Source organism: Podarcis muralis, chromosome 5, assembly GCF_964188315.1.
Source record: "Podarcis muralis chromosome 5, rPodMur119.hap1.1, whole genome shotgun sequence".
NCBI lineage: Eukaryota > Metazoa > Chordata > Lepidosauria > Squamata > Lacertidae > Podarcis > Podarcis muralis.
Window position 1 is genome coordinate 54,112,519 of NC_135659.1, and position 22,788 is coordinate 54,135,306.

A 22,788-nucleotide genomic window follows, 5' to 3' on the forward strand; every position below is an offset into this window, starting at 1 on the left:
TATTTTAGAGGGTTTTTTTTTCCTTTAAAAAAATACTATAAAGTTATAAAAAAAGCAAAGAGGCTTTGAGTCGGACCCCAGGGCAGAGTTCTCAGGCTGTTGGCTCCTTCTGCAGAATGCAGGCACTTGCTGTTAATGCGCTTTTGACTGCAAAAGAGAAGAGAGAAGAGAGGGTGTCAGTGCGGAGGGTGACAGTTTATGTAGCACCATTCGCAGCAAAGTGTCTATTACAGCCAGGGCTGCAACCAGCACCTATCTGAAATCACAAAGAGCAGCAGCCATGCTTCTAACTTCATTAGAGGGGTATTTGACATGGCAACCTTTTATTAATTGGGGGAAAGAGCTTTGTATGGGATTGCACGGCACCATGGGAGCTATGTTGCCCCCCTCCACTGTCAAAGACAGGGCGCCACCGAGAACCAGTTTCTGGGAATCACAAGTGGGGAGAATACTGCTGTGCTCAAGCCCTGTTTGTGGGCTTCCCACAGGCATCTGGTTGGCCCCTGTGAGAATAGGATGCTGAACTAGATGAGCCTTTGGCCTGATGCAGCGGGTGCAGGGTTAGATGTGCCGAGGTTCTAATAAAGGAACTTGGAAATTACCGTTCCACAGATAATGCAAATGGAGCCTATCATCCCATGTGATATCCAGGGTTCTGCAAGAATGAATCAAAGCAGAGTCCCATTTTAAGATGCATCACAATGGCATGCGAGTGATCTCTCAGCAGCTCCTCCCCACCTGGCTGCATAAAGCCAAGTGAGCGATGCCTGAGGGAACTAGAAAGGCCAGAGGCTGCTACAGCCTCCTGCTAGACAAATTCATGGAGGGTGACCCTTCAACAGCAGGGATAGGGACTGTGTGGCCCTCCAGATGTTGGTGGACTCCAGATCCCATCATCCCCAACCGCTGGGCCATGCTGGCTTGGGCCGATGTGGAGTTGTCCAACAACATCTGGAAGGCCACACGTTCTTCATCCATAGTTTTATCAACAGTTCTCAGTCCAGTGGAAACTTGCCTTCAGGGGTAATTTCTTGCTAGCTGCTAGATACCAGGGACAACAACCTTGGTCATGCCTGCTAAGAATTGGAGCTCTGGGCTACCTCTGGGATTGAAAGTCTTACGCCTCTGAATTCCGCTCCTTGGTAAACAAGCGCAGGAGAAGGCTGCTGTGCTCACAACCTGCCTGTGGGCTTCTCAGAGGCATCTGGCTGGTTACTATGAGAACGGAGCGCTGGACCAGATCGGCCTTTAGTCTGATCCAGCAGGGCTCCTGTGTTCTCGTGCTTTGCTTTGTACTTCCCTCCATCACTACAGTTTCATTTTGGGGAATTCGTGGAAACTGTCCCTCTGAGCAAAACCCAAATAGCCCCAATATAATTATCGTATCTCCTTCCTAAACATTTCTACCCTTTATCTTAAAAGTGCTCCTAGCTGGGGTTTGCCATCTTTCCCTCCGCTCCCCACCCCCGCCCAGGAGATCTGTGTCCTTTAACTGCAGCTTAGCAAGAATTTATTCAGCAGGTAAAGCTAAATCAGTGCATCTACATGCTAGGAAGCTGCTTAAGACTAAAGAAGTGGAGGAAAGGTGTCACTCTTAGCTAATATATTATTTCTCTTCTCCACCCTCTGCCCAAGCAGTTAAAAGGCCTTCTATGCAACTTGAATACTTCTAGTATTTCAAATTAGCTGAATAAAAGCATCAACTCACTTACCATGCATTTATTTATTTTTTACATAGGATACGAGTGGCCTCATTCCTAAGGCTTTGATAAAAATCAGAACTGGTCCACCAATGAAATAATGCTAAATCAATCATTTGCCTTTTAGCTGATTGCAAATTTATTTAAATTTAATTATGTTTCCATGAAGCAATATTAGATGCATGTATTAATAAATGAATGAAGTATGAGATAACTGCTGAGACAGGTTTGTTTCTCAGTGGTATAGAAATTTATTAAGTGCCATATAATCTAATAAAGCAAAACTTAAGCTCACTGATAGGAAAGCCTGCCTTTAATGGTTTATTTTTCACCCCCTGTTCCACCACCACACCTGAATCAAAGCAACCACAAACATATGCATATACAACATCCCTGGGCACTTAGATCTCAGACCCACAGATGGAAATTGGCCCTCACTGATCAATCAATTGAAGGTTTAATTGACTGAGGCACTGCTCTCTCTCACACACACCAGGATACAGCTGTAGAAATTGTAAGAACACAAGAGCAGCTTTGCTAGATCAGACAGCTATCTAGCCTAGCTGCCCAGTTTCCTACAATGGCCACGTAGATGCCTATGGGAAATCCATAAGCGGAACAGGGGAACAATATAGCCACTTTGCAATCCTGTTCCCCAGCAAATGGGCTTCCGAGGAAGGAGGAACTACAAAGTCATGCTGAGTAGAAGCCACTGGAAACCTTATCTCCATGTATTTGAACAAAACCTGCTTCTAGCCATCAAAGTTGACTGGCATCAAATATTGAGGCAGCTAATTATCCTGTTTATGATAAACTGTACTTCCTTTTGTCTATGCTGACTCTTCCACCATTCACCCCAAATGTGGTCACACCATAGATCTTTATAAAGGCGTTACAATACTGGCAATTGTATCTATGACACCTTTCCTAAGGAGCTCTAAGAAGGACCTTGACTTTTCCACACAGCGGCTGCACACTGGGCCAACATTTCCTTCGAACTATCTGCCATAGACCCCATAAGGAGGATGTTAGCCAACAAGCTACAAAAGGGAGCATGACACAACAAAATGTCACTGCTGAACATTCCTTACCCAACACCATTTTAAACGCACTCTCTTGAACACTACCCAAAACTTATCATATGGACTACAACAGAGTTGGTGCGTGTGTTTGTTGCTATAAATTTATTAGCTTCTGGGGACCATTACATGCCATGTCATGGAGTTATGAAGCAGTCAACCTTGCGGCAGTAAACCCGTGTGCAGACTTTGTGTCAAAACTCTGGCGAGGGAGAAAAGGCAGCCGACACAATCCTTTGGAGGCAGAAGATCCAGTGTGGGGTGGTGGTTAGAGTGTCGGACTGGGGCCTCAGAGACCAGGGTTCAAATCCCCCACTCAGTCATGAAACTCACTGACCATGGGTCAGTCACTGTCTCTCAGCCTAACCTACCTCAGAGAGTTGTTGTGGGCATGAAATGAGGAAGGAGAGAACTATGTTGAGCTCCTTGGTGGAAAAGCTGAGAGATAAAGGAAGAAGAAGAAGAAGAAGAAGAAGAAGAAGAAGAAGAAGAAGAAGAAGAAGAAGAGGAGGAGGAGGAGGAGGAGGGGGGGGAGGAGGAGGAAGAAGAAGAATGTGCAAAGAACGTACCTTCATTGTGTTCTGCTTCTCCTCAAATCCCAAGGAGACAACTGGCTTCTTCCTTCGGACAGAGCCACCCAAGTCAGAGGAGGAAGAGGAAGGCAAGGGGGAGGGGGAGTGCCTGGCCTTCATCGGCCTACAGTAGGTGGCTGTATTCTTGCGTCGCTTGGCCTCCTCATCCGAGATGCAGTTGGCTTGCAGTGCCTTTGGCCCATTCAGCGAGGAGGCCCGGTTCTCCAGCTGCGACGCTTTGACTGGGACGTGGCCGGGAGCCCTGCAGTCCAGATGGCTGACCCTCTTAATCCTGGCTCCGGCCGAGACGGTTCCATTCAGGGAAAGAGTCGAGGAGGAGGAGATCATGGATGGCTTGGCCTTGGCGGGCGGGTGGGAGACCTGGCAGCCAGCTGCCTTGCTCTTGCCCAGATCGAGGAAACAGGTCTGTTTGTACGGAGGGCTAGCGGGGGCCCCGGGAGACTGCTTGCGTTTCCGGGCCAAGGCCTCTGGCTCCGCGCCGCCAGCCGCCGCCTCCTTGGCTTTGGAGGACTTGCTGGCCTTGGTCAAAGGCAACTTGCTGAAGGACGGCGAAGGGGTGTTGGCCGGGAGTGGGGAGGTGATGGACTGGCTCCCGCCCATGCAGTCCGACTGGCTGCAGGCGGCTGCAGCGTGGGGCGACCCCACTGCATAGTTCACGCTGTGGTGGCTGCGGCTGTCCCTGGAGGCCACGGTGGCTGAAGCCGCGCAAGACACCGAGGTCCTGCCCGGGAGGCTGTGGGGGAGGCTGCACACCAGGGAGGAGCTGCAGTTCTGAGAAGTGCTGGATGTGGAGAAGCCCAGAAGAACAGGGGGTGGTGTGGACAGAATTGGATGGTCAGCAGCAGGAGGGATCCTTCTGGTTGGGCCAATAAAAAGGCGGGGAGGGGGGGGAGAGAGAGAGTTAAGAAGACCTGACTTTGGAAAAACCCCTCCAACCCTCAGCTCTTGTTCCTTTTGCCCTCCATGCTGGATCGTAAAACCAGAATCCTCATGGGCTCCCTTGTTTTTTCAGGTTCCAGATATGACGTCGCACCCTGCCGCTCTCAAATCCAAAGCCTCCCTCTTTGGCTCGGGTTGCTATCCCGTTCTAAACCCCTTACGTCGACACCTGCAAACACACGCACCCAGACAGCCACCACCCGCCCTCCTCTTTCCCCTTCGCCAGAACCTGGGTGTTTGTTTTCCCTTTGTTCAGATGAGTGCAGCCATCCATAAAGGATGCGGCGGCGTCAAACCCGACAGCCCAGCGCCACCTGCTGGAGACGAGGGGGACCAAAAGCCCCGACAAAAAACCACGACTACGAGGTCAGCCGGAGGAACGCAATGCTTCTCTCGGCAACCGTGTGCAGAGTGATTGATGGCAAAGCTGTGGACTGGGAACATAATTGCATGCGCTGCTCTTTTTTACACGGGTGCTTAATAGGTGCTTAAAAGCACATCCACATTTTACGTCCATTTGCAGGAGGAGGGATGTCAAACGTGGAGTTCAGCTGCAAGCATAGGCTCGCTTATTTTGGAGGAAGTCACAGTGAGCACAGTGGGGCTTCCTTCTTAGTAAAGTAACATAGGATCTGGCTGGGCGGGGGGGGGAGGCTTTCTACATTCCCATCTCCCCGCCGCCAACCACACAAGAAGAATGCTGTTGTTTCTCATTTGAACTCCTTGGAGAAAAAGGAGGGGGATACGAATGCAGTCGTTAAGCTATTGCCAAGGGTCCAGATGTCCCTTCTCTAGGCACCACTTCTGCCGAAGAGATAAGGAATGGGAAAAATGCAGGAAATGCAAACACCCAATCTGTCACTTCCACTGCTCCAGCAAGTTCCATGTGGAATGCAGCTGGGAGACGGATGAACATTTACCAAGGGTGACAAACCTCAGGCAAATCGTCCTCCACTACCAGGACAAACAAACCCTGAGCGTGGGTGATAGTGAATGGTTCAAAAAAGCCTCTGAAGAGACTGAGTGCTCTTTTGCTGTAGCTCTAAAGCCCGAGAGAAAGGGCCATTGAAGCTCAGTGGCAGACACCATGGTCTGCACGGTCCCAGGTCCAATCCTTGCCATCTAGGAAACAGCCCTGCCTGAAACCCCGAAGGACTAAGGCAGCCAATCAGTGCAGAGTGCTATACCAGGCGAGATCAGCCCAGGATTCTGCCTCTATGTAAGGCAGGTCCCTATGTTGCTGTATCTCTAAATACTGCCCAGGATGCAGGAATGGGCTGGACCCTTATCTCCCTCACCCCTACACCCATGGGGCCAACCGTCTGTCAGTCACCTGACACCTCGGTAATGGCAGGTGACCCATTTTCACCTGCGTGGTTTGAAATTAAAACGAGACAGGCATAAGCAGACTGCGCGAGCTGCTTTGAAGCCCCGACAGTTGGCTGGTTGTTGTGGCTTCAAAGCCCTGTGTGTGGCTTTTTGCAAGCCCTGATGATTGTCAGGGTTTGCGAACAAGAGCGCACGGGGCTTGGCAGGCGGCATGGATCAGAAGTGCCAGCAACCCCCCTTTTAACCCTTGGAATACCATCCATTTTTTAATGTTGATTTATAAAGTTGCTGTTCTTAGCTCTTTATGAACTGGCTACTTCATTGTTTTAGTATGAACCAGCCTGATAATCTGATGCAAAGTCAGGTTATAAAAGGAAGGAGATCTCAATTTCTGAATCAACTAGGTCAGTTGATTCCGTAACAGGGGGATTAGATTTCTGAACACAAGGATGGGAACTTCTAGGTGGTGTTGGACTCCGTAACTCCTGTCTGATCCAGACAGTGTGGCCTATGGTCAGGAGGTAATGGGAATTTGAATCTAACAGCATCTGGAGTGCCTATCGGAACAGAAAAAAGGATAAACACATGGGACAGACACGCAAAGGTTGGGGGGGGACCACACTCCAACAAAATACCACATCTCATCAAAACACTATGTTTTGCAGCCTCCATTCTAAATATATTTAGACCTCACCGCTACCCTGCTATGTCCTGGTAAACAGCAGCAATGTCAAGTGTCGGGAAGATAGCAGGAGGCAATCGGGAGTTGACCCGCAAACAATCATACAAACTTGTTTCTCTGAAATTTGGTTTGTTTTCCAGTTGCTTTTGCCTCAGAGGACTTTAGAGCGTCCCGAGGTGGGGTGGTGAAACAAACCATGGTTCAGAAGGGTTCACAGTAACACCAAGCCATTGCTAAAACAAACCAAGGTTCATAAGCCAATAACAAACCATGGCTTCAGACATGTTGGCAGTAAACAAGCAATAGTTAAGCTGCTGGGCAGAGTTCGGATGATCATATATAAATAAATTGTTGTTGTTGTTGTTGTTGTTGTTGTTGTTAAACAAACCATGGTTTAATAAACCCAGTTTTAATCAGCCATAGCTTAGTGTTAAGTGCAAACAAGGGCAACACACATGCCCATCTTCAGCTGTTTGCAAGGGGCATTAATATGCCATCATTCATCACAGGATTTTCTCTACTTCCCCCTAGGATTACTTACTTCCACATGTGTGAGCTGAGATGTCTTTCTAGCATGGAACTGAGTGCAGAGCAGAACCGATCCAGCCGTCGACTGAAGACGTAACATCCAGGGCTCACCAACCTGCTTCCGAAAGTGCAGAACTGTTGTGGGGAGAGGAGATGGAAGCAGGGATAAAAGGCATTAAGAATATTCAATCACGCAAACGGCACATTCTGAAACCTCTTTCAAATGGGGATGGGATGCTAACACCAAGAGAGTTGTTTCTTCTGCCCACCTCATCTCCTGAGCAAAGGAAGGCAAAACATCGCCACACCCCCCCCCTTCACACCTGGGTCTCATTGATATCAACAGAACAAGGGCAACTGACCTAATCCTGGACTGAACCCATAGGTAAGTAGCAGAGGATTTGTTTTGCATGTGTAAGGTCACAGAATTTAGACCTTGGTGTATCCAGTTAAAGAGATCTCAGAACTCAGGAATACATCTTCTTGGCGCCTTTGAGAACGGCTACTAAATGTCATTGGGTCAGATAGACCAGTGATCTCACTCGGTATAAAAGCAGCTTCATTTGTCCAAGCACCCGACATTCCCCTCCCCTTGGCATTCTTCTTGCAAGACTTGGGGTAAGCGTTTTTCTCCAAAGGTGTAAAGGACCCATTTCACAGAGCCACACCAGTTTTAGCCTGGCACTTACCGCCTGGGGGCGTGGCGACCGCGTTGCATAATGGCAGTCCACCTTGCGGGAATCATCCACTGCGTCATCCTCACTCTCCTCGCTCGAAACCCGGCCGGTGCTCTTGGGTGCTGGAAAAGGGTAGAGCCCGTGGTCGACTTCGCTAGAGGTGGTAGGCAGGTCATCGGGCTCACTCTCTGAGGAAACTCTAGACCTAAAAGCAACACAGGAGGTTAAAGCCCTCTTCAAGGGGAGAGTTTCCTGAATCTGTGGCAGAGATATTACTGGCTTCCTTACTAGGACTAGCAGCCATATGTCCCTTGCTGCTAAGGAATTCTAAGAAACTTCAAAATTAGTGCAGTTTTGAAAGATTCAGTCTGCCATTTTGATTCAAAATGGCACCCCACTGTATCCAAACATAAACAAAAGCCATCTCCTTGATCGCAGGAACTATTGTACGAAAACTGGTTATATCTTAAGAAGTATCCAAATGCATGGCTAACAAACCACTTCAAAAACATATAGTAGATACCGAGTATCTGTGGATACAGTCTGCTTTTGCAGTGGTACAGAAGGTGGTACAGTGCTACCTTTTCTGAGGTCCTGTCCACATCTGTGGTTGAGCCAAAAAATCTCCCAGGCAACTTTGATTAGAAAACTTCACAGTCAACTTCCTTCCCGTGCTTTACCTGGGACACTATCTGCCCTTGTTTTACCTGGAAAGTGCACAGTGGGAGTAGGGTTGCTTTATTCGGCAAAGAGAGGCGTTGGGCAGGACCAGTGATGGCTGTGAGAGTAACGAGGAGTCCTGCGAGAGTCGTTCAGAAGGCGCTTCCTTCCTCACTGGGCTCTTGTCTTTGGGGGACTCGCCTTTCCTGGCATTGGCCTTCAGCTCGGCCACTAAGACGTCAAAGTCCTTGGCGCGGCCCTGCACCTCACGGCGCTGGTGGACAGAATGGATCTGAGGCACAGAGAATGGTTAGAGGCATCAGCTGACAAGCGACAAGCACATCCACTGCTACAGGACTTCACGACACTCACTTATGGAGGTGTGACAAGAACAGGGCTTTTTTCAGCTGGAACTTGCCGGAACTCAGTTCCAGCACGTCTCAGGTGAGCACCTTTGCCATGATAAGAGAACAAGGCAGGTGTTCGTGGTGAGTTCTGGCACCTCTTTTTCTAGAATAATAGCACTGGACCAGAGCATGACAAAAGCAACAACCTCAGAGAAGAAGTCCATTTCCAAGCCTATTTTATGAGAAGGCAAGCTCTGACGGGGGATGGGAGAGACTGTCACATGGTGGGTGGCTTTCGAATAAGAAATTTCCCACGTGATCACTAAGGTGCTACAATGGGGAAACTGGTGCTCTCAACCACTGAACATTTCAATAAATTCAAGCGGCTGGCTCTTAGACAAGTGCTGGATGAACCACTGGGCAGAAAACAAGAGCTCATACAGTTATTAAATTGGATTTTAAACAGGCCCACCTGGAATAAATCTGACTTATGGGTAGAAGGCAGCTGATCATCAAAAAGGTTAACATTATTTACAGTGGCTGCAGCAAAAGCACACTGTGAAATTACCCTGTGTTGTCATGGGGATGACTTGACACACTGTGTTTAGCTTGCTTGTGTTTTGCTGTCCTGGCTACAACTTCTGCTATGCCTGGATTTTACTAGTAATGCTTCATTATAGCATGTATCTCAAACTGCCCACCCAATATCCCCTCTGCCTGAATCAAGTGTCCTGAATGTTCGGAACAGAGAAACCCCAGTTCCGATTCTTCACACTGGGTAGCTGGCTGTGAGAATACAAAGCTGTCTATATGGAGCCTTAAGACTACCTCAAACAAGTTAACTTGAAGCTACAAAGTTTTCCACCTATATCTGATACCTGGCTGCCTTCCAGAGAGAGATGAGAGGCACAATTCCCCCAGGGGAAATTCTCCTGAGCACGCTTTATTGCAATGTACAGGAGCTGAGCAAGACCATCCTCAGTGCTCTGGCACAGCTCCCATTTATTTAAGAGTTTTCCAGCAGATTATGCCCTAGGTGACTCTTCCCCAACCAGGCATCCTCCAGTTGTTGTTGGACTCCAACTCCCATTAGCCTCAGACAACACAGCCAGTGGCCAGGGATGAAGGGAGCTGAAGTCCAGCAATAGCTAAAGGGCCATAGATTCCCTATCCCTGGGTTTATAGCAAAGTATTTTCCACTTGAACTTTTCTACAGAGCAGGTGTTGGGACACTGCTTAACTACAGTTCCCATCAGCCCACCAGCCCTAGCAAGCCCTAGCAAGCATGGCCAATGGCCAGGGATGATGGGAATTGTAGTTCAGAAATATCTGGCAAAGGTTCCCCACACCTGCCAGTGAGAGTCAGGAGCTTCCACTTGATAGAGTGACCACTTCTTCTTCTTTTCTTTTAGAACCTAGTCTTGCTCCTATGCCTGACAGCAGCCAGACACAAAGCCACAAAGCAGGCATCTGTGTTGGCAGACTGATGTTGATGGCGCAGCAACAGGTAAGCCGTATCGCAGCACACACTAGCCTTCTTGCAAATGCAAAATTCCTTCATTGGCAACTTGCTTCCAGCAACTCACAACAGTCTTAAGAGGATGGTAGGCAGCCAATAGGGCTCAGGAACCTGAATAAAGCTGGCAGACCAAGGGCAGCCAACTTTGTGGCCTCCAGATGTTCTTGAACTGCAACTCCCATCAGCTCCAGCCAGTGTGGTGGGAGCCACAGCCCAACAACATGATGAACATCAACACCCAGAACTGAAGCTATGCTTGCAGCAGGGGACGGGCTATGCAGAAAGGCCTCTCTACCTTGGAAAACCACAGGCAGTGGCGGAGCAAGCTGATCGGGCGCCTGGGGCGGTGCACGTGCCCTGCGCCAAGGGGCAGAGCCAGCCGCCCACGGGGCGAGGCGAGCTGGGGCAGGAAGCTTTGCGGGGCCTCTGAGGAGTCTGCCTGTCTCCTCCCACTCAGCCGCCCTACAGCTGAGGGAGAGGTGGCGGGCGGACAGTTTGGGGCAGCGAGGAGCCTGCAGGCCCCGCAGTGAGTGCCGCCCAGCATTTTGTCACCCCTCTGAGTGGTGACACCCGGGGTGAACCGCCCCCACCACACACCCCTTCCTCCACCCCTGACCACGGGCACTCCAGCAAGGTGTGTTGACCAGGGAGGGGAACACTACGAAGCACACACACAGAAGGGGCCTCTTTCCACCACTGAACAGGTGATGCCTTTCTGAGCATGGACAACCTTTTGCCTTCCAAATTTCCAGATTTAGCAAATGGAAAGGCGCCTTTGTCAGGCAAATGAACAGGCCCAATTGCGGGGGGGAGCAAAGGCTGGTCAAAACTCTTTCTTATGCTGAACTACTCTTTTGCCCCCATTTCATGCCAATTTCATCACATGAAGCATCATACCTTGCAGGTCAGTAACCGAGTGCAAACCTTCTTGGTTTCCGGGTTCACCACCCCACACTGCCTGTTTAGGTCACATTCTTTCCCTGTGGGAGCAAAACACAGAATTAAGATGCAGACGGGAAAACAGAAGGCGAGACACTCATTCTGCCCCCCCCCTCCTATGTTTCTTGAGGCCTGGTTTTATGCCTTCCCCCTTCCCGTGCCTCAGTTTCCCTCTCATCATTCAAGGAAGCCCTTGTTCAAAAACTCCATATTTCAAGGAGCTCTTGACACCTGCTGTCAGAATAGCACAAACAGGTTATTAGTCCAACAATAATTCTTTTCCTGCTGCTTTTTAATTTTATTTTATGGGCATCCTGTGAGGTGCTCTGTCTTTAGCAATCACTACTTCGATGTGGGTGGCTCTCTTCTTATTCAGCATTTATTGTCCTGAGAAGACAAATACTTTGGGGTCGTAAGAAGAAAAAAAAAGATGGCAGGAAACTCCTCTTCCTGTCTCCCTTGGTCAACTGAGCCCCAAGTCGCAGATTATGCACAGTGCTCCCCTTCTTCCCAGTCATCTGGAGGCCAAGTGCACAAACCTGGTCAAGAGAGGGATCTCACCTGGGCAGAGACTATCAAGCTGGCAGCTTGGCTTTCTGCTAACCCTTTCCCCCGCTGTATGCACCCAACGAAGTAGCCCACCCAACAAGGGAGATCAATCAAAAGCATGCTCCAGATAAAAGAATCCAGAGATATGAGTCTGGTGCACTTCAGAGTCCAATGCAAATGTTCTATCCTAGTCTTCAAATACCTCTCTGGGGAGTAAACCACCGTTTCTCCCAGCGGAAGCTCAGAAGAACCTGGATTTTGGGGTGTGGCGTGCCCAGGCAGTATTCCCTTTGATGCCCACTCTTCCAGAATTTGGGAAATTTGGAGATAATGTCGTGTGCAGAAATGCTACCAAACAGTTTGGCGATATCAGAAGCCAGGCCTGCTCTGCTGTGAAATGGAATACAGGAAGGAACCCCCTATGCCTTGGCTATGTGCTATGTTGCCTCCAGCTACAGGATACTCACGCGGCATCTTCTTCAGAGATTTCACAGCACCAGTCTCTTTCTCTCCCAAGGCAGGAGCATTCTCCATTTTCCTGCTCAAGCCGTCAGCGGCTATGTTGGAGTTGCCACTGGCCTTGGCTGACGTCAGGGGTTCTTTCGGTGACGCCACTAAGGAGGGCTTGCCCAGCATCTCTTTTGAGCTGGCAGAAGACTGTCTAGGGGTGGCAGCATCAGAAAGCTTTGGGGGGGCCTTGATCCCATCGCTGTCTGACTTCGGAAGGCTGGAGATCTTCTCTAGGTTCACAACAGGCACAAACAAACTGGAAGAGAGCAAAGCAGAGCCACAAGTCAGAAACATCGGAAAAATTGGTCATCTCCCACTTCAGTTGACCAAGGTGACACTCTTACGACGTCTTCATTGTATTGGGTTCTAGCTACACTACTAACACAGTGTCTGGAGGAACATTAGAAGAAGCTGGGCTGATGCTCCAAACATGAAAACTGGAGCCTTAAGATACCAGCCAAACAGACAGAGTGAATAAAAGGAGAGGCAAAGACAAGAAAAGAGCAGGTGCAGTTTCCACACTGGTACCATATGAATCTTGGAAGGCACCAACAGCCAAATCTCACAGGTCTTCCCAGTGTCCTGCAACAACAATGTGTCTGGCCATCAGCAACAGACCAAGATGAAGAAAGCAAACTCTGAAGTGCCTTCAGATCATCTTCCACTAACATCGGCAAGGATGCCCCAGTAGTGGGCATTGAAGGGGGCTCCTTTCAACTTTAGTGCAGCCTTTAAACCAGGATTACTCCACTGTGGTGGCCATCTGACCTCATGAGTCTCTAGAAATAGACTGCAGTTCCCTCAGTAGCAAGACCCAACCCTATAATAAACTAGTTAAGTTTGCTTAATTCTGCCCTGCTTTCCACAACAAACCTAGAGTCACTAAAAGTGACTAAAACCATCAAGGGGACATCAAATCGGGGGAAACAGATTATATCCCTTCTCTTGCTTTTCAGATTCTTTTTTGTTGAATTTGTTATTTATTGTTGCAATTTTTAGTGAAGTTGTAACTGTCTAGGAGAAGGCATTTTAATACAAACAAATAAATAAAATAACCAGATGAAACTTATCAAAATCCATAAAAACACTCCCCAAATATAACCTCAGTAATAGAATTCATTCAGACCCATCTATGTGTCTGTGCACACACACACACATTAAAAACTACTTCTAGCTTCACAGGTCTAGAGGTTAATTTAGCCCTTATCTTTTTATACAAAGAACAAAAAGTAAAACTTTAGCATCCCTAGATAATAAAACTTTAGTATCCCTAGAGCTGCATGTAGATTCCCCGTACCATCTTACAAAATGGAGAATTACAGCAGGTTGCACCTGCCATTCTGAAGGGCACAATTTCTCCATTACCTCTCCCCCAGTCACCCCAGTAAGCACAGCACTGGGATGCTTCCCCCAAAAGCAATGGAGTGAGATTCCATACAGCCCAAGTAGAATTGGTTGGGCTGTGCTCTGTATCCTAAAGCTCCGAAAGGTCCCCTACCAACAAACCCAACCCCTCCTTACCAGAGGTTGTCCTTTGACATCTTGTCTGTCCTCTCTGGCGTGTGCTGGGCTTGACTGAAGGAGCCCTGGGACCTCTCCCGCCAGGACTTGGTGGATCCGTGACCTCCACTGGCAAGGGACCGCCCATTGACCGCATGGCACTTTTGTAAATTTGAAGAGGTCTGCACCCGGCCATAGAGCTTGCTGGGAGGTCCATGTCGTCTCTCTAGGTGGGAATTAAGATGCTGTTACTGAAAATATTGCAATCAACTAGCCAATGCGGGAATCTGGATGGCAGCCATCATACTGCAAATGGCAAGTACTGGCCTGGAGTACAGAAATGGGAAGCAAAAGCACCCAATTTATGGATTTTATTCTAATACGAAATTTGGAGGTTTACTATTCAAATGGTGCTCAGTGCCAAATTTGTGATCCCCTTAAGGTTTCATGGGCAATGCTCCAGAAGCCCCATACTGTTATTAGAAAACTGTATCCACACCTCCGTCTCTCCTTTCTGTTGAGAACTTGCTGAACCAAAGTTAGTGGCTACATCCAGAACTTCACAGTTAGAGCTTCCTAGCTCCAATTTACCAAGTCATGCATTTTGGAACTAATCCTTTCTGCACCACAGAACTGTGAGAGGCGGGCTCCAAAAATACATCCTTCCAAGACCTGCTCCAAAGAGAGCAGCTACTCTCTCATATAGCCATTTCCCACTTAGGGAGGCCCATAACCTGATTCATAGTCAATCACCAGGAAGTAGGCACAGGGGCCAAAAGGGGGCAATCAGGACCAGCTGGAAATCTGCCTAATCTTAGCTGTCACCACCATCTATGTGTTGCTATTCTGTTCCTCGAGGCCTGATTCAGAAAGCCCAAGGGAAGTTGTGGAGGCAAATAAAATAAAAACAGATCATTTATATCCTGCTTCTTCTCCCATGATGGAATTCCAAGATGGTGTGGATAGGGTTCCCTCATCCAGGTGTTCACCAGGCCTAGACCTGTAAGTAACAGCTGTGGCATCTGCACCTTCAAGCCATGCCCTGGGATACAAATACCAGCCTACCCCACCCTCTTTGCAGGTTCCTTGGCAGGAGGTCAGACTGTACATTGCCCCCCCCTCCCCGCTCCATAGGGTGAGTCGCTAAAGCAGTCCATCTCCAGCCCCTCAGCTCTCCCCACTTCTTGCTCTACAACCCCTTTCAAAGGCAGGCGGATGGCCTTGGACAATCCCAGCGAGATTACTGCTCTCCCCCCCCCGCCCCAGGGCACCAGGCCAAAGGAAAAAGTCTGGATACGGACAAATCATTCACAGATGGTGGCGAGAGGAGGTTGCTTAATGTTAGATTTCCTTCGTTGTGCTTTAAGAACTTGGGAGGAGAAGCAGCTAGAAAACGGCTGGGCCTAAGTCACTAGTGTAAAGGCTGAAGGGAGAGAAGTCTGTTGGGAGGATGGGATGGAGGAGAGAAGGAACAAACGGTCCATTTAGAGCAGAAATGACCCATCTGCAGGGCAATGGTTTTCAGGCAGAGATATCTTTGCCAGATCCTGTACCTGTTACCCTTTATGGCAGCCTTCCCCAAGTCAGTGCCCTCTTGACAGGTTCCTTTCTGTGCCCGCTCCCCCGATGGGAGTGCTATGCTAAAACATCCAGGGGGCGCCGAGTTGGGGAAGGCTGAGTCAACCAGAGGTTCAATTTGAGACGTTCTCCCCAAAGCATAAGCTGAGCCACTCAGTTATGGCCCGTCTCCTTTTGAGATGGGACATCACAGGAACGTAGGAAATCACCTCATACCAAGTCAAACCAAAGGCCCATCTAGCTGTGAATGGTCAACACTGACTGGTAGCAGATCCCTGGAATTTCAGGTAGGCGACTCTCACAGCCCTACCTGGAGATGCTAGGGACTGAACCTGCTCAGCAGGCAAAGCAGCTGCTCTACCTGTGAGCTAGGGCTCTTGCCCGCAGCTCAAGTGTCTCTCCATTCTGATGTTACCTGATGTGTGTACGACCCTTTCCTAACTGCCTCCCCGCATTCTCTCCCCAAAGGGCAAAGTTGTGACATCGGAAGCGACCCTAACATGACCAGAATTCTGCCTTTCCGTCTCTCGGGCTGCTTGCTGCCCTCGCAGCGGCTTCCTCGCTGGTTGAAAAGAAATTCAAGGGAAGACGACCTTCCTCTTCCCCCACCCCGCCCCCCATTTTCAGGAGGAAAACAGAAAAGGGCCTTTCAAGCCCAGGCACCACCCACTGGGCCGGTGCCTGAGGCGGCAGCAAGCAGCCCTAATTCACAGCTCTCCATCCAGAGGCCACAGAAATTCAACTGGCAGTTTTTGGCTGCTTCGCTTACCGCAGTGCTTCTGAAAGGCTTGAGGTTTGACCACTTGGCCACAGTGGTTACACACCACCAGGTAGAACTCATCGTGAGCTGGGCAGTGACCAAAGATAGACATGTCTGAAAGGACAAGAGAGGCGAGTGATGAGAGAGCACCCTGGAAGAAGCCCCGTGAAACTTTGTCTGTTCTTCAGGCTCAGAAACACTTCAAATAATAGCGGTAACAACACCCCACCATTAATTCTGACAAAAGATGGAACAAGAAGAAAAGTCCGCCAGGTAGCTTAGAAAGGAAGAGAGCTGAGAGGCACATGTTTGCGCCCCTGCCACAACTGTCTGGTGGGGTGGCACGAAGCATGCCTCACACTTCCATCCTCAGTTTTCCCAGCTGCAAACTGGGAATAAGTACCAGGCTGCTTGTCATGCAGGATTGAAAGATCAAGGAGACACTGACTGCAAAGCAGGTCATCCATTCATAATGCCAGAAGGAGCTTTTATACAGACTTAGACCATTGTTCCATCAAACAAAGCCCTCTTTGGCAGCCTCCCCAAGATTCTTCAAGCACAGATACAAGGAGTTTCATACTGGGCTCTTATAAGAGCAGAGCATGTAGTATATTACGGAGCCAATGCAGCACCTAGATGTGAATTGGGGGAACCGCTTGACTGGCAGCCCAACGCTCCAATGGCACAGAGCTGCACAAGCAAAGATATACACAATTATTTTACATGTGACTTATGTCAAGACTTATCTGCGCAAATGGCTGTCTAGTTCAGAGAACAGCCACTGGGCAAGGCAGCCTCCCCCATCCAGCCTGCTGGTTCAGGCACAGCCCACTTCTCCCAGGCCTGAGACGTGGGCTCACATTTTAGCAACACACACAAAAAGGCAGCAGAACAATCGCTTATCCTTGGGTGATGGGGCCGTCACACGCTCCAACTTTGTCAGGAGGCAGCCCCACCTCCTAGCACAGCTGGGGTGGCAGAAAAAAGGGAAAACAAAGAGACACAGACAGGCTGGGAAGCAATGAAAAAAGACCGAGGGCAGCAGGGCAGGGGAGGGGAGCTGTCGGGAGAGGAGGGGAGGGGCAAGGCTCAAACTAACTATGGGCTGAGAGTGAGCGCAGAAAAGAGCAGGACGAAAGCCCAGCAGAAGCTCATCTGGAAACTCTGGCTGGGGAGCTCAGTGGAGAGGACAGGTGGCAGCTCACATTTCCAAGGGCTCTGCTGAAAAAGCCCAGGGAGGGAGTTAGTGTGACCGATTTGATTTAGGAAAAATACAGGCCACCATGCAGGGGTCCCACAAAAGACCTGATATCCTTGGGGAAGTCGACCCTTCTTACCTTCTGCTGCAAGCAGGACCTTCCATTTGAGTCTCCACCCTGCCCCCACCACCCAAGACTTGTCTGAGAAACACACACAGAGAGAGAAGAGACTTTCTGATCTCTTGATTGAGGATAGACAGATGGTGACTCAGGGTCTTTCCCCCCTAACAATCATTGAGAGAGAGAAAGAGAGTGGAATGGAGAGAGTCAGCACATCTTCACCCATCCTACTATATTGGAGTCGCACCTGGAATCCTTTCTTTGCGATGAGCTGGTGAGCATGTTTTGCTAGTGGCCAGAGCACGGCTGATATTCCAGCTCAGGAAAAAATTTGGCCGGTGCGGCACAGACAGAAACATGGCTCATTTGCATGAGTCCATCAGCAGCTATTGCTCTGGCTGCTTTTTGTGACATGCTGTGGTCTAAGTCATATGGGCTGATCAGGAGGGAGGCTGTGGGCAGGAAGGGGTGGAAAGCCAAGGGCCTTTTGTTGTGGACGTCTCTTAACATCATGTTGCTAGAAACCATGGAGGCAAAGGGGTCTCAAAGCAAAGAAACATGTATGTGAAAGTTCCGCAGCTTTCGGTTATCCCGAAACGCTTGCTAAATCCCTATAACTAAATGTTGGGTATGGGACAGGGCTGCAGAGGAGCACGACAGGACTCAAGGCAAAGTCCACAGACTCATTCATAGGTCATGGAAGATGCAATGTATTCAAGTCTAAGCTTGGAAAAGTATGAATTTCCTGATGAACTACGAGAGACTTCATCCATCATATTCCAAGACCCAGTCAAGGTTTTGTGCTCAAGTAAGGTATAGCCAGACTAGCTCTTGGGGCCAGAATGCCAGCCCTTGGTGGCGTGTGCGAATGCAGCTATCAAAAGGGATAGTTGTCTTCTGCTTTTGTCAGGATGCTTTCATCTAAGGGTCACTTGCTGTGTGAGAATGCAATGACTGCTACACCAGACACACACACACACACACACACACACACACACACACAGAACTCCCAGCTGCCCTTGCACTTCTCTCTTCTGCAAAGCATTCACCAGACACAGGGCAGAGGTCTCTACAACTCAAGTCAGACTCAAAGAAGTCTGTTCTTACCTTCTTTAATGAGGGTCATTGCATCCAGCTTCTTGCTCCCATTCCTACCGTTTTCTTCCACATCAGACCCTAATAGATACATAGAAAAAGAAATCCCATCAGCAACACTAATAACCCTTTGCAGATCCATCATCCAACAAAGCTATTGAGAACCCATGACATCTAGACACATTAAGATGAATCATTCTCTCCCACCACCACCACCACATGATTCAAAGTAACGCTTACATAGAAGCAAATCAACCTGAATGCAATGAGACTTACTAGGAAGTAAGCATGCTTAGGACTGCAGGCCTTAATAGGCTTGAAAAGAGCTCAGGAAAAGCATCTATTCCAGTCGCAGCTTCCTCAAACTTGTCATGTAGTGTTATGTAGGTCACATTGTGACCCAGAACAGAGAAGATCCATCTGCAAGCCACAGCAGACAGGACACTAGGACCAGTAAATCTGTAGGTCAGGATTTCCCCTCTTCGAAACCCCATAAGAATAAACATAGCATGCATGGTCCTGACCCCTCTTTGAAATTTTTTACTATACATGTATACAGGCTTTGAGGAGGTATTTGCAGGGGTATTCTATTTTATCCTCACAACAGCCCTGCGAAAAAAGGTTAGGCCAAGCATGCAACGTGCCCAAGGTCACTCAATGAGTTTCATAGGGGAGCAGATTAAGAACAGTCATTTCCATTTGCCCTAAAACTCCAGGTCTTAAAAGTTGCCAAGAGAACAAGGATCCCTAAGAATCAGTTCAGCTAACATGGCAGATGTTCCAGGGCTTCTGCAAACATACAGTAGTGGACTTGCTGAGTCTCAGACTCCACTGCCTGCTGCTTCAGCAGAACTGCTCTGCCAATCCGTATCAATCAAGAGGTGTTTGGAAGACAATGACAAGCACACAGCACCATCCCCTGACTCCTTTCCAAAATACAATGTGCAGGGTAGAAATGTGGCTCTCTCAACTCCACTTGAGACTAGCTGCTTTACAAACTCTTGTTTTCCCATTTCAAAGGGTGGCATTCAAATATCCACGGCCCACCAGAATTCTGTACATGCCCAGGTGTATATGCACGCAGAAAGGGGGCATACTTGCATGACAGGGGATGAGAGACAGCTCTTTCTATTCCATATACCTTTTACATGAGCTTTTCTGCTCTGCTAGTTGGGAACACAAAGCTTCAAAGAAAGACACCCCAAGATGGACTTTGAAACGGAATCACCAAATTCTGAGTTAAAGAGATACCCCTGGTTTTCAGTTCTGGAAGCCAAATCCTTGCCAATGCCAAATTATATTATAGTTTCGATCACAACATCAGTGATATTTCCCTGGAAACATGTTAATGTTGACAAGCTTTTCATTATAGCAGAACCATTTTCTTATTATGCTGTGTTTGTGTGTGTAAGCAAATGCCTAGAATGATGTGGTTTGTAACCTAATCCCAACATGCATATAAGAAATCAAACACATGGGATTCAGAACTAATGTTTCCCCCCCCCCCCCATTCAGCTTTCACCAACCTGGTACCCTCCAGATTTTTGGACTACAACTCCCTGTGTAGTCTGGGGCTGATGGGAGTTGTAGGCCAAAAATCTGGAGGGCATCAGGTTGGCAAAGGCTGCCGTAACTCCTTCTGTCTGCGCATCGACCTGAAGCTCACAGACATTCATGAAATGCCTGCAAACTCCTTGCGATGCAGATCAAATACTACCAATTGTGGGGAGGGATCTGGCACAAGGGGCTGATTTGTCTCCAAATTAACAGTGTGAAAGCAAGTAGCAGAGCTGGTCCCCAAAGTCCTGACTCCTGTGCTTTAACCATGACATGATACTCCACTTGCATTTAATAGATTTCACACCACATGGTGCCCTCACAAAGACAAGATGTACCTGTTACAATGCATCAACTGTTTCAGCATCAAAATACAAAACGGAAATCCAAAATAGCTGTGCGTTTTTTTTTATTTTAAAAATTGCATTGACACCAAGAACATTAATCTCCCTCTCTCTTAAAAAAAAACCAGAAAAAAACCCTAACTGAATTAAAACGCACATACAATTAATCCCATACCACAACCTGTCAAGAGACAGGGTGGGGGCAAAAGGTGGAAACTAAGCAAGCTCTCCCCCCATCTACGAAATCCTTACCATTCCATATCTATTAGCAATAAATAAATAAAAACAATCCATTCAGACAGCAACAGGAAGCTGTCTGGAAAGGACAATTTACAACCTGCTTCTTAAATCCCTGAAAACACAGGAGTCATTATGTAAACTCTGTTGGAGCTGGAAGTAGATGAGGAAACATACGAAGCACTAACTATATCAAGTGCAAAGGGGAAGATAATGGAGGGGGATGGGAGAAGCTCAACAATATAAAAAGCATCACCAGGGACAGCTCCGTTGAGTCTCACCGCCCCTTCTAGAGTCTGCCATCAGGCTGCACTTGAGAAAGTCAAACATTCTAGGGAGGTGCTCCCGAGCGGTTTCTAGGATTCCAAGGGCAAAAATCACAAGGGGCCAATCCATCCATCCACCATTTTCATACAGATATACCACCACCCCCTTAGTAAAGGAGGGCAACAGAGCAAGGGACAAGACAGAAGGGGGGGGGAGGAGCATAGGGATGCCAAATCAGGATGTCAGGGAGGAGGGTGTGCAGTTTTTCAAGAGAAAAGGGGAAATCCTAGCAAGTGGTAAACTGAGTGGCCAGGTCAACAGTGCAAAACAAAAAGAGCTTCATGTACAGAAGAGAAGATATAAGGAAGGCAAAGCAGATGGATGGGCGGGGACCAGTTTCAAAGGCCTAGGCACAGATCCTAATGGAAATGGAACAACTTCAAGAAGAGGAAATCCAGAAATGCAGCACAGCTGGGGGAAGCACTTTGAAAGGAATCAGTTGAGGAAAACTGTAAAGACTGATGTGAAAATGTGGTTAAAGGGGGCGGGGGGAGGAAGAGAAAAAGGAAAGTGCTCAGGGGTCACCCAGAAGATGATCAAGACCCATCAGGGATATCATACTATCCAGGGAATCACAGATCAAGAACGCTTGCTGCCCACAAGTGTTCCAGCGACACCTCAAAAGTGCATATTATTTGGGGAAAACAGAAAAAGTGAATATGTGGAGATCAGGAAGAAAGAATGCCCAGGTGAAATGGAAGCAGTCGACATGAGGGCTCGAGGTGCACGAGAGTCAAGGCGCAAATGTTAGGAAACCTGGTGAGATCACTATGTAATAAATAAATTATAAACAGACAAGTCACGCAGCCTTTACATAGCATGTTTCGGAGACAATCGTGGGCTCGATGACAGAAGAGATCAAAAGTCCGGGGAATCTTGCGAATATGGCTTTTTTTAAAAAATCGAAAAACCATGCTCGTGTAATAAGGGATCAAAGTAGGAACGAGAAGCACCTAAGGAGCTGGGAAACGCGTGGGACAAAGATCCTGCCTTGATCACAACATGCCCCTGGTGAAATCAGGCTGGGGGAGAGGGGATCCCATTAGGGGGATCGAGAGATCCTAGGAAACCCGGTCGAAGCGGCAGGAAAAGGAAGGTAGGCTCCATCGGGCGGGAAGCAAGGCGGCGCTAGGACCCGGCGGCTCCTTTGTTTGGGGCGGGCGGGGTGAGGGAGGGGGCGCGGGAGGAGGAGGGGAGGCGAGGGAGGGAGGAAGCTCGACGGCGGCGGCGGCGGCGGCGGCAGCAGAAACGGCGACGGAGAGTCCCCTGCTCCCCGCCGCCTGCCGCCGCCTCGGGGCCCGCGGGCAGGGCGGGCGCGCTCACCTGTCTCGGCAGCGGGCGGCCCGGCCCTCTCCACCCAGGCGCTCCAGCTCTGCCCCGCGAAGTCATCGAGATTCGGCAGCCGCCGATCCACAGCAGCCATTGCTGCTGCTGCTACCACCGCCGCGCGTCCACGCACCGCCATCACCGCACGGGAACGCGCAGCCCTCCCCGCTGGCCGCGGCCCAGTGCGCAGGCGCCCCGCGCTCCGCGCACCACGGGAAACGTAGTCCTCGCAACCCGCGGCGCGCTGGCTCTGCGCATGTCCGAGAAAGGCCAGGGGCGCGAGAGTAGCAGGTTCGAATCCTTGCCTCCCTTCCTCGGCCTTCCCGCCGTCCTCCGCCGCCAGCCATTTTAACAGGACCGGGAGCAGAAAACGCCCCGAGTTGATGCCCGGGCTTCTGAGCCTACGCGGGAGTCTCGCCCCGAGAAATACAGAATAAAAGCCAAATGGAGCAGACCGAAGGGTCTCGCAGTCTGGCGTCGCTGCCCCCAGCGGCTGCCAAGTGCCTGCCGGGCATGAACAGCATCACACGCTAATCCACGGAGCTATCCAGCTGATGAGGGCAGGACTCCGATGCACTGCCTCTGACCCTGGAGGTTCCGCTAGCTGCTAGAAGTCAAGAGACTGTTCTTCTAGCGGTCGGTAGTTAGCTAATAGCAGAGCCCTACCGAGTTAATCAAATCCCTTTAAAGCTAT

The 22,788-nt window shown here is 49.2% G+C and overlaps 1 protein-coding gene across 4 annotated transcripts; it reads right to left on the minus strand.

Annotated features, from left to right (window-relative positions):
• Window positions 1-22,339, minus strand: ATXN7L2 (ataxin 7 like 2). 4 transcript variants are annotated; one of them, XM_028733879.2, is made up of 11 exons: window positions 22,092-22,335; window positions 18,316-18,384; window positions 15,899-16,003; window positions 13,573-13,777; window positions 12,009-12,307; window positions 10,951-11,033; window positions 8,235-8,479; window positions 7,540-7,732; window positions 6,864-6,985; window positions 3,349-4,228; window positions 1-147 (listed from the first exon to the last, which is right to left on the minus strand). In XM_028733879.2, the coding sequence occupies exons 1-11, from the start codon at window positions 22,231-22,233 to the stop codon at window positions 133-135; spliced, it is 2,358 nt and encodes a 785-aa protein (XP_028589712.2). In that variant the 5' UTR covers window positions 22,234-22,335; the 3' UTR covers window positions 1-132. The 4 variants fall into 4 exon arrangements, with proteins under 4 accessions (XP_028589712.2, XP_077784968.1, XP_077784967.1 ...); XM_077928842.1 differs by lacking the exon at window positions 22,092-22,335 and adding an exon at window positions 20,698-20,718; XM_077928841.1 differs by lacking the exon at window positions 15,899-16,003 and having other exon boundaries at window positions 22,092-22,339.
• Between the last annotated feature and the right edge of the window lie 449 nt (window positions 22,340-22,788).

Coding starts and splice junctions, on each gene's coding strand:
- ATXN7L2 (XM_028733879.2), bottom strand. CDS start 22,233: ATGGCGGTGCGTGGACGCGCGGCGGTGGTAGCAGCAGCAGCAATGGCT. Junction 16,004..18,315: donor AATGACCCTCATTAAAGAAG/GTAAGAACAGAC, acceptor TTGTCCTTTCAG/ACATGTCTATCTTTGGTCAC. Junction 6,986..7,539: donor GGTCGCCACGCCCCCAGGCG/GTAAGTGCCAGG, acceptor TCCCCACAACAG/TTCTGCACTTTCGGAAGCAG.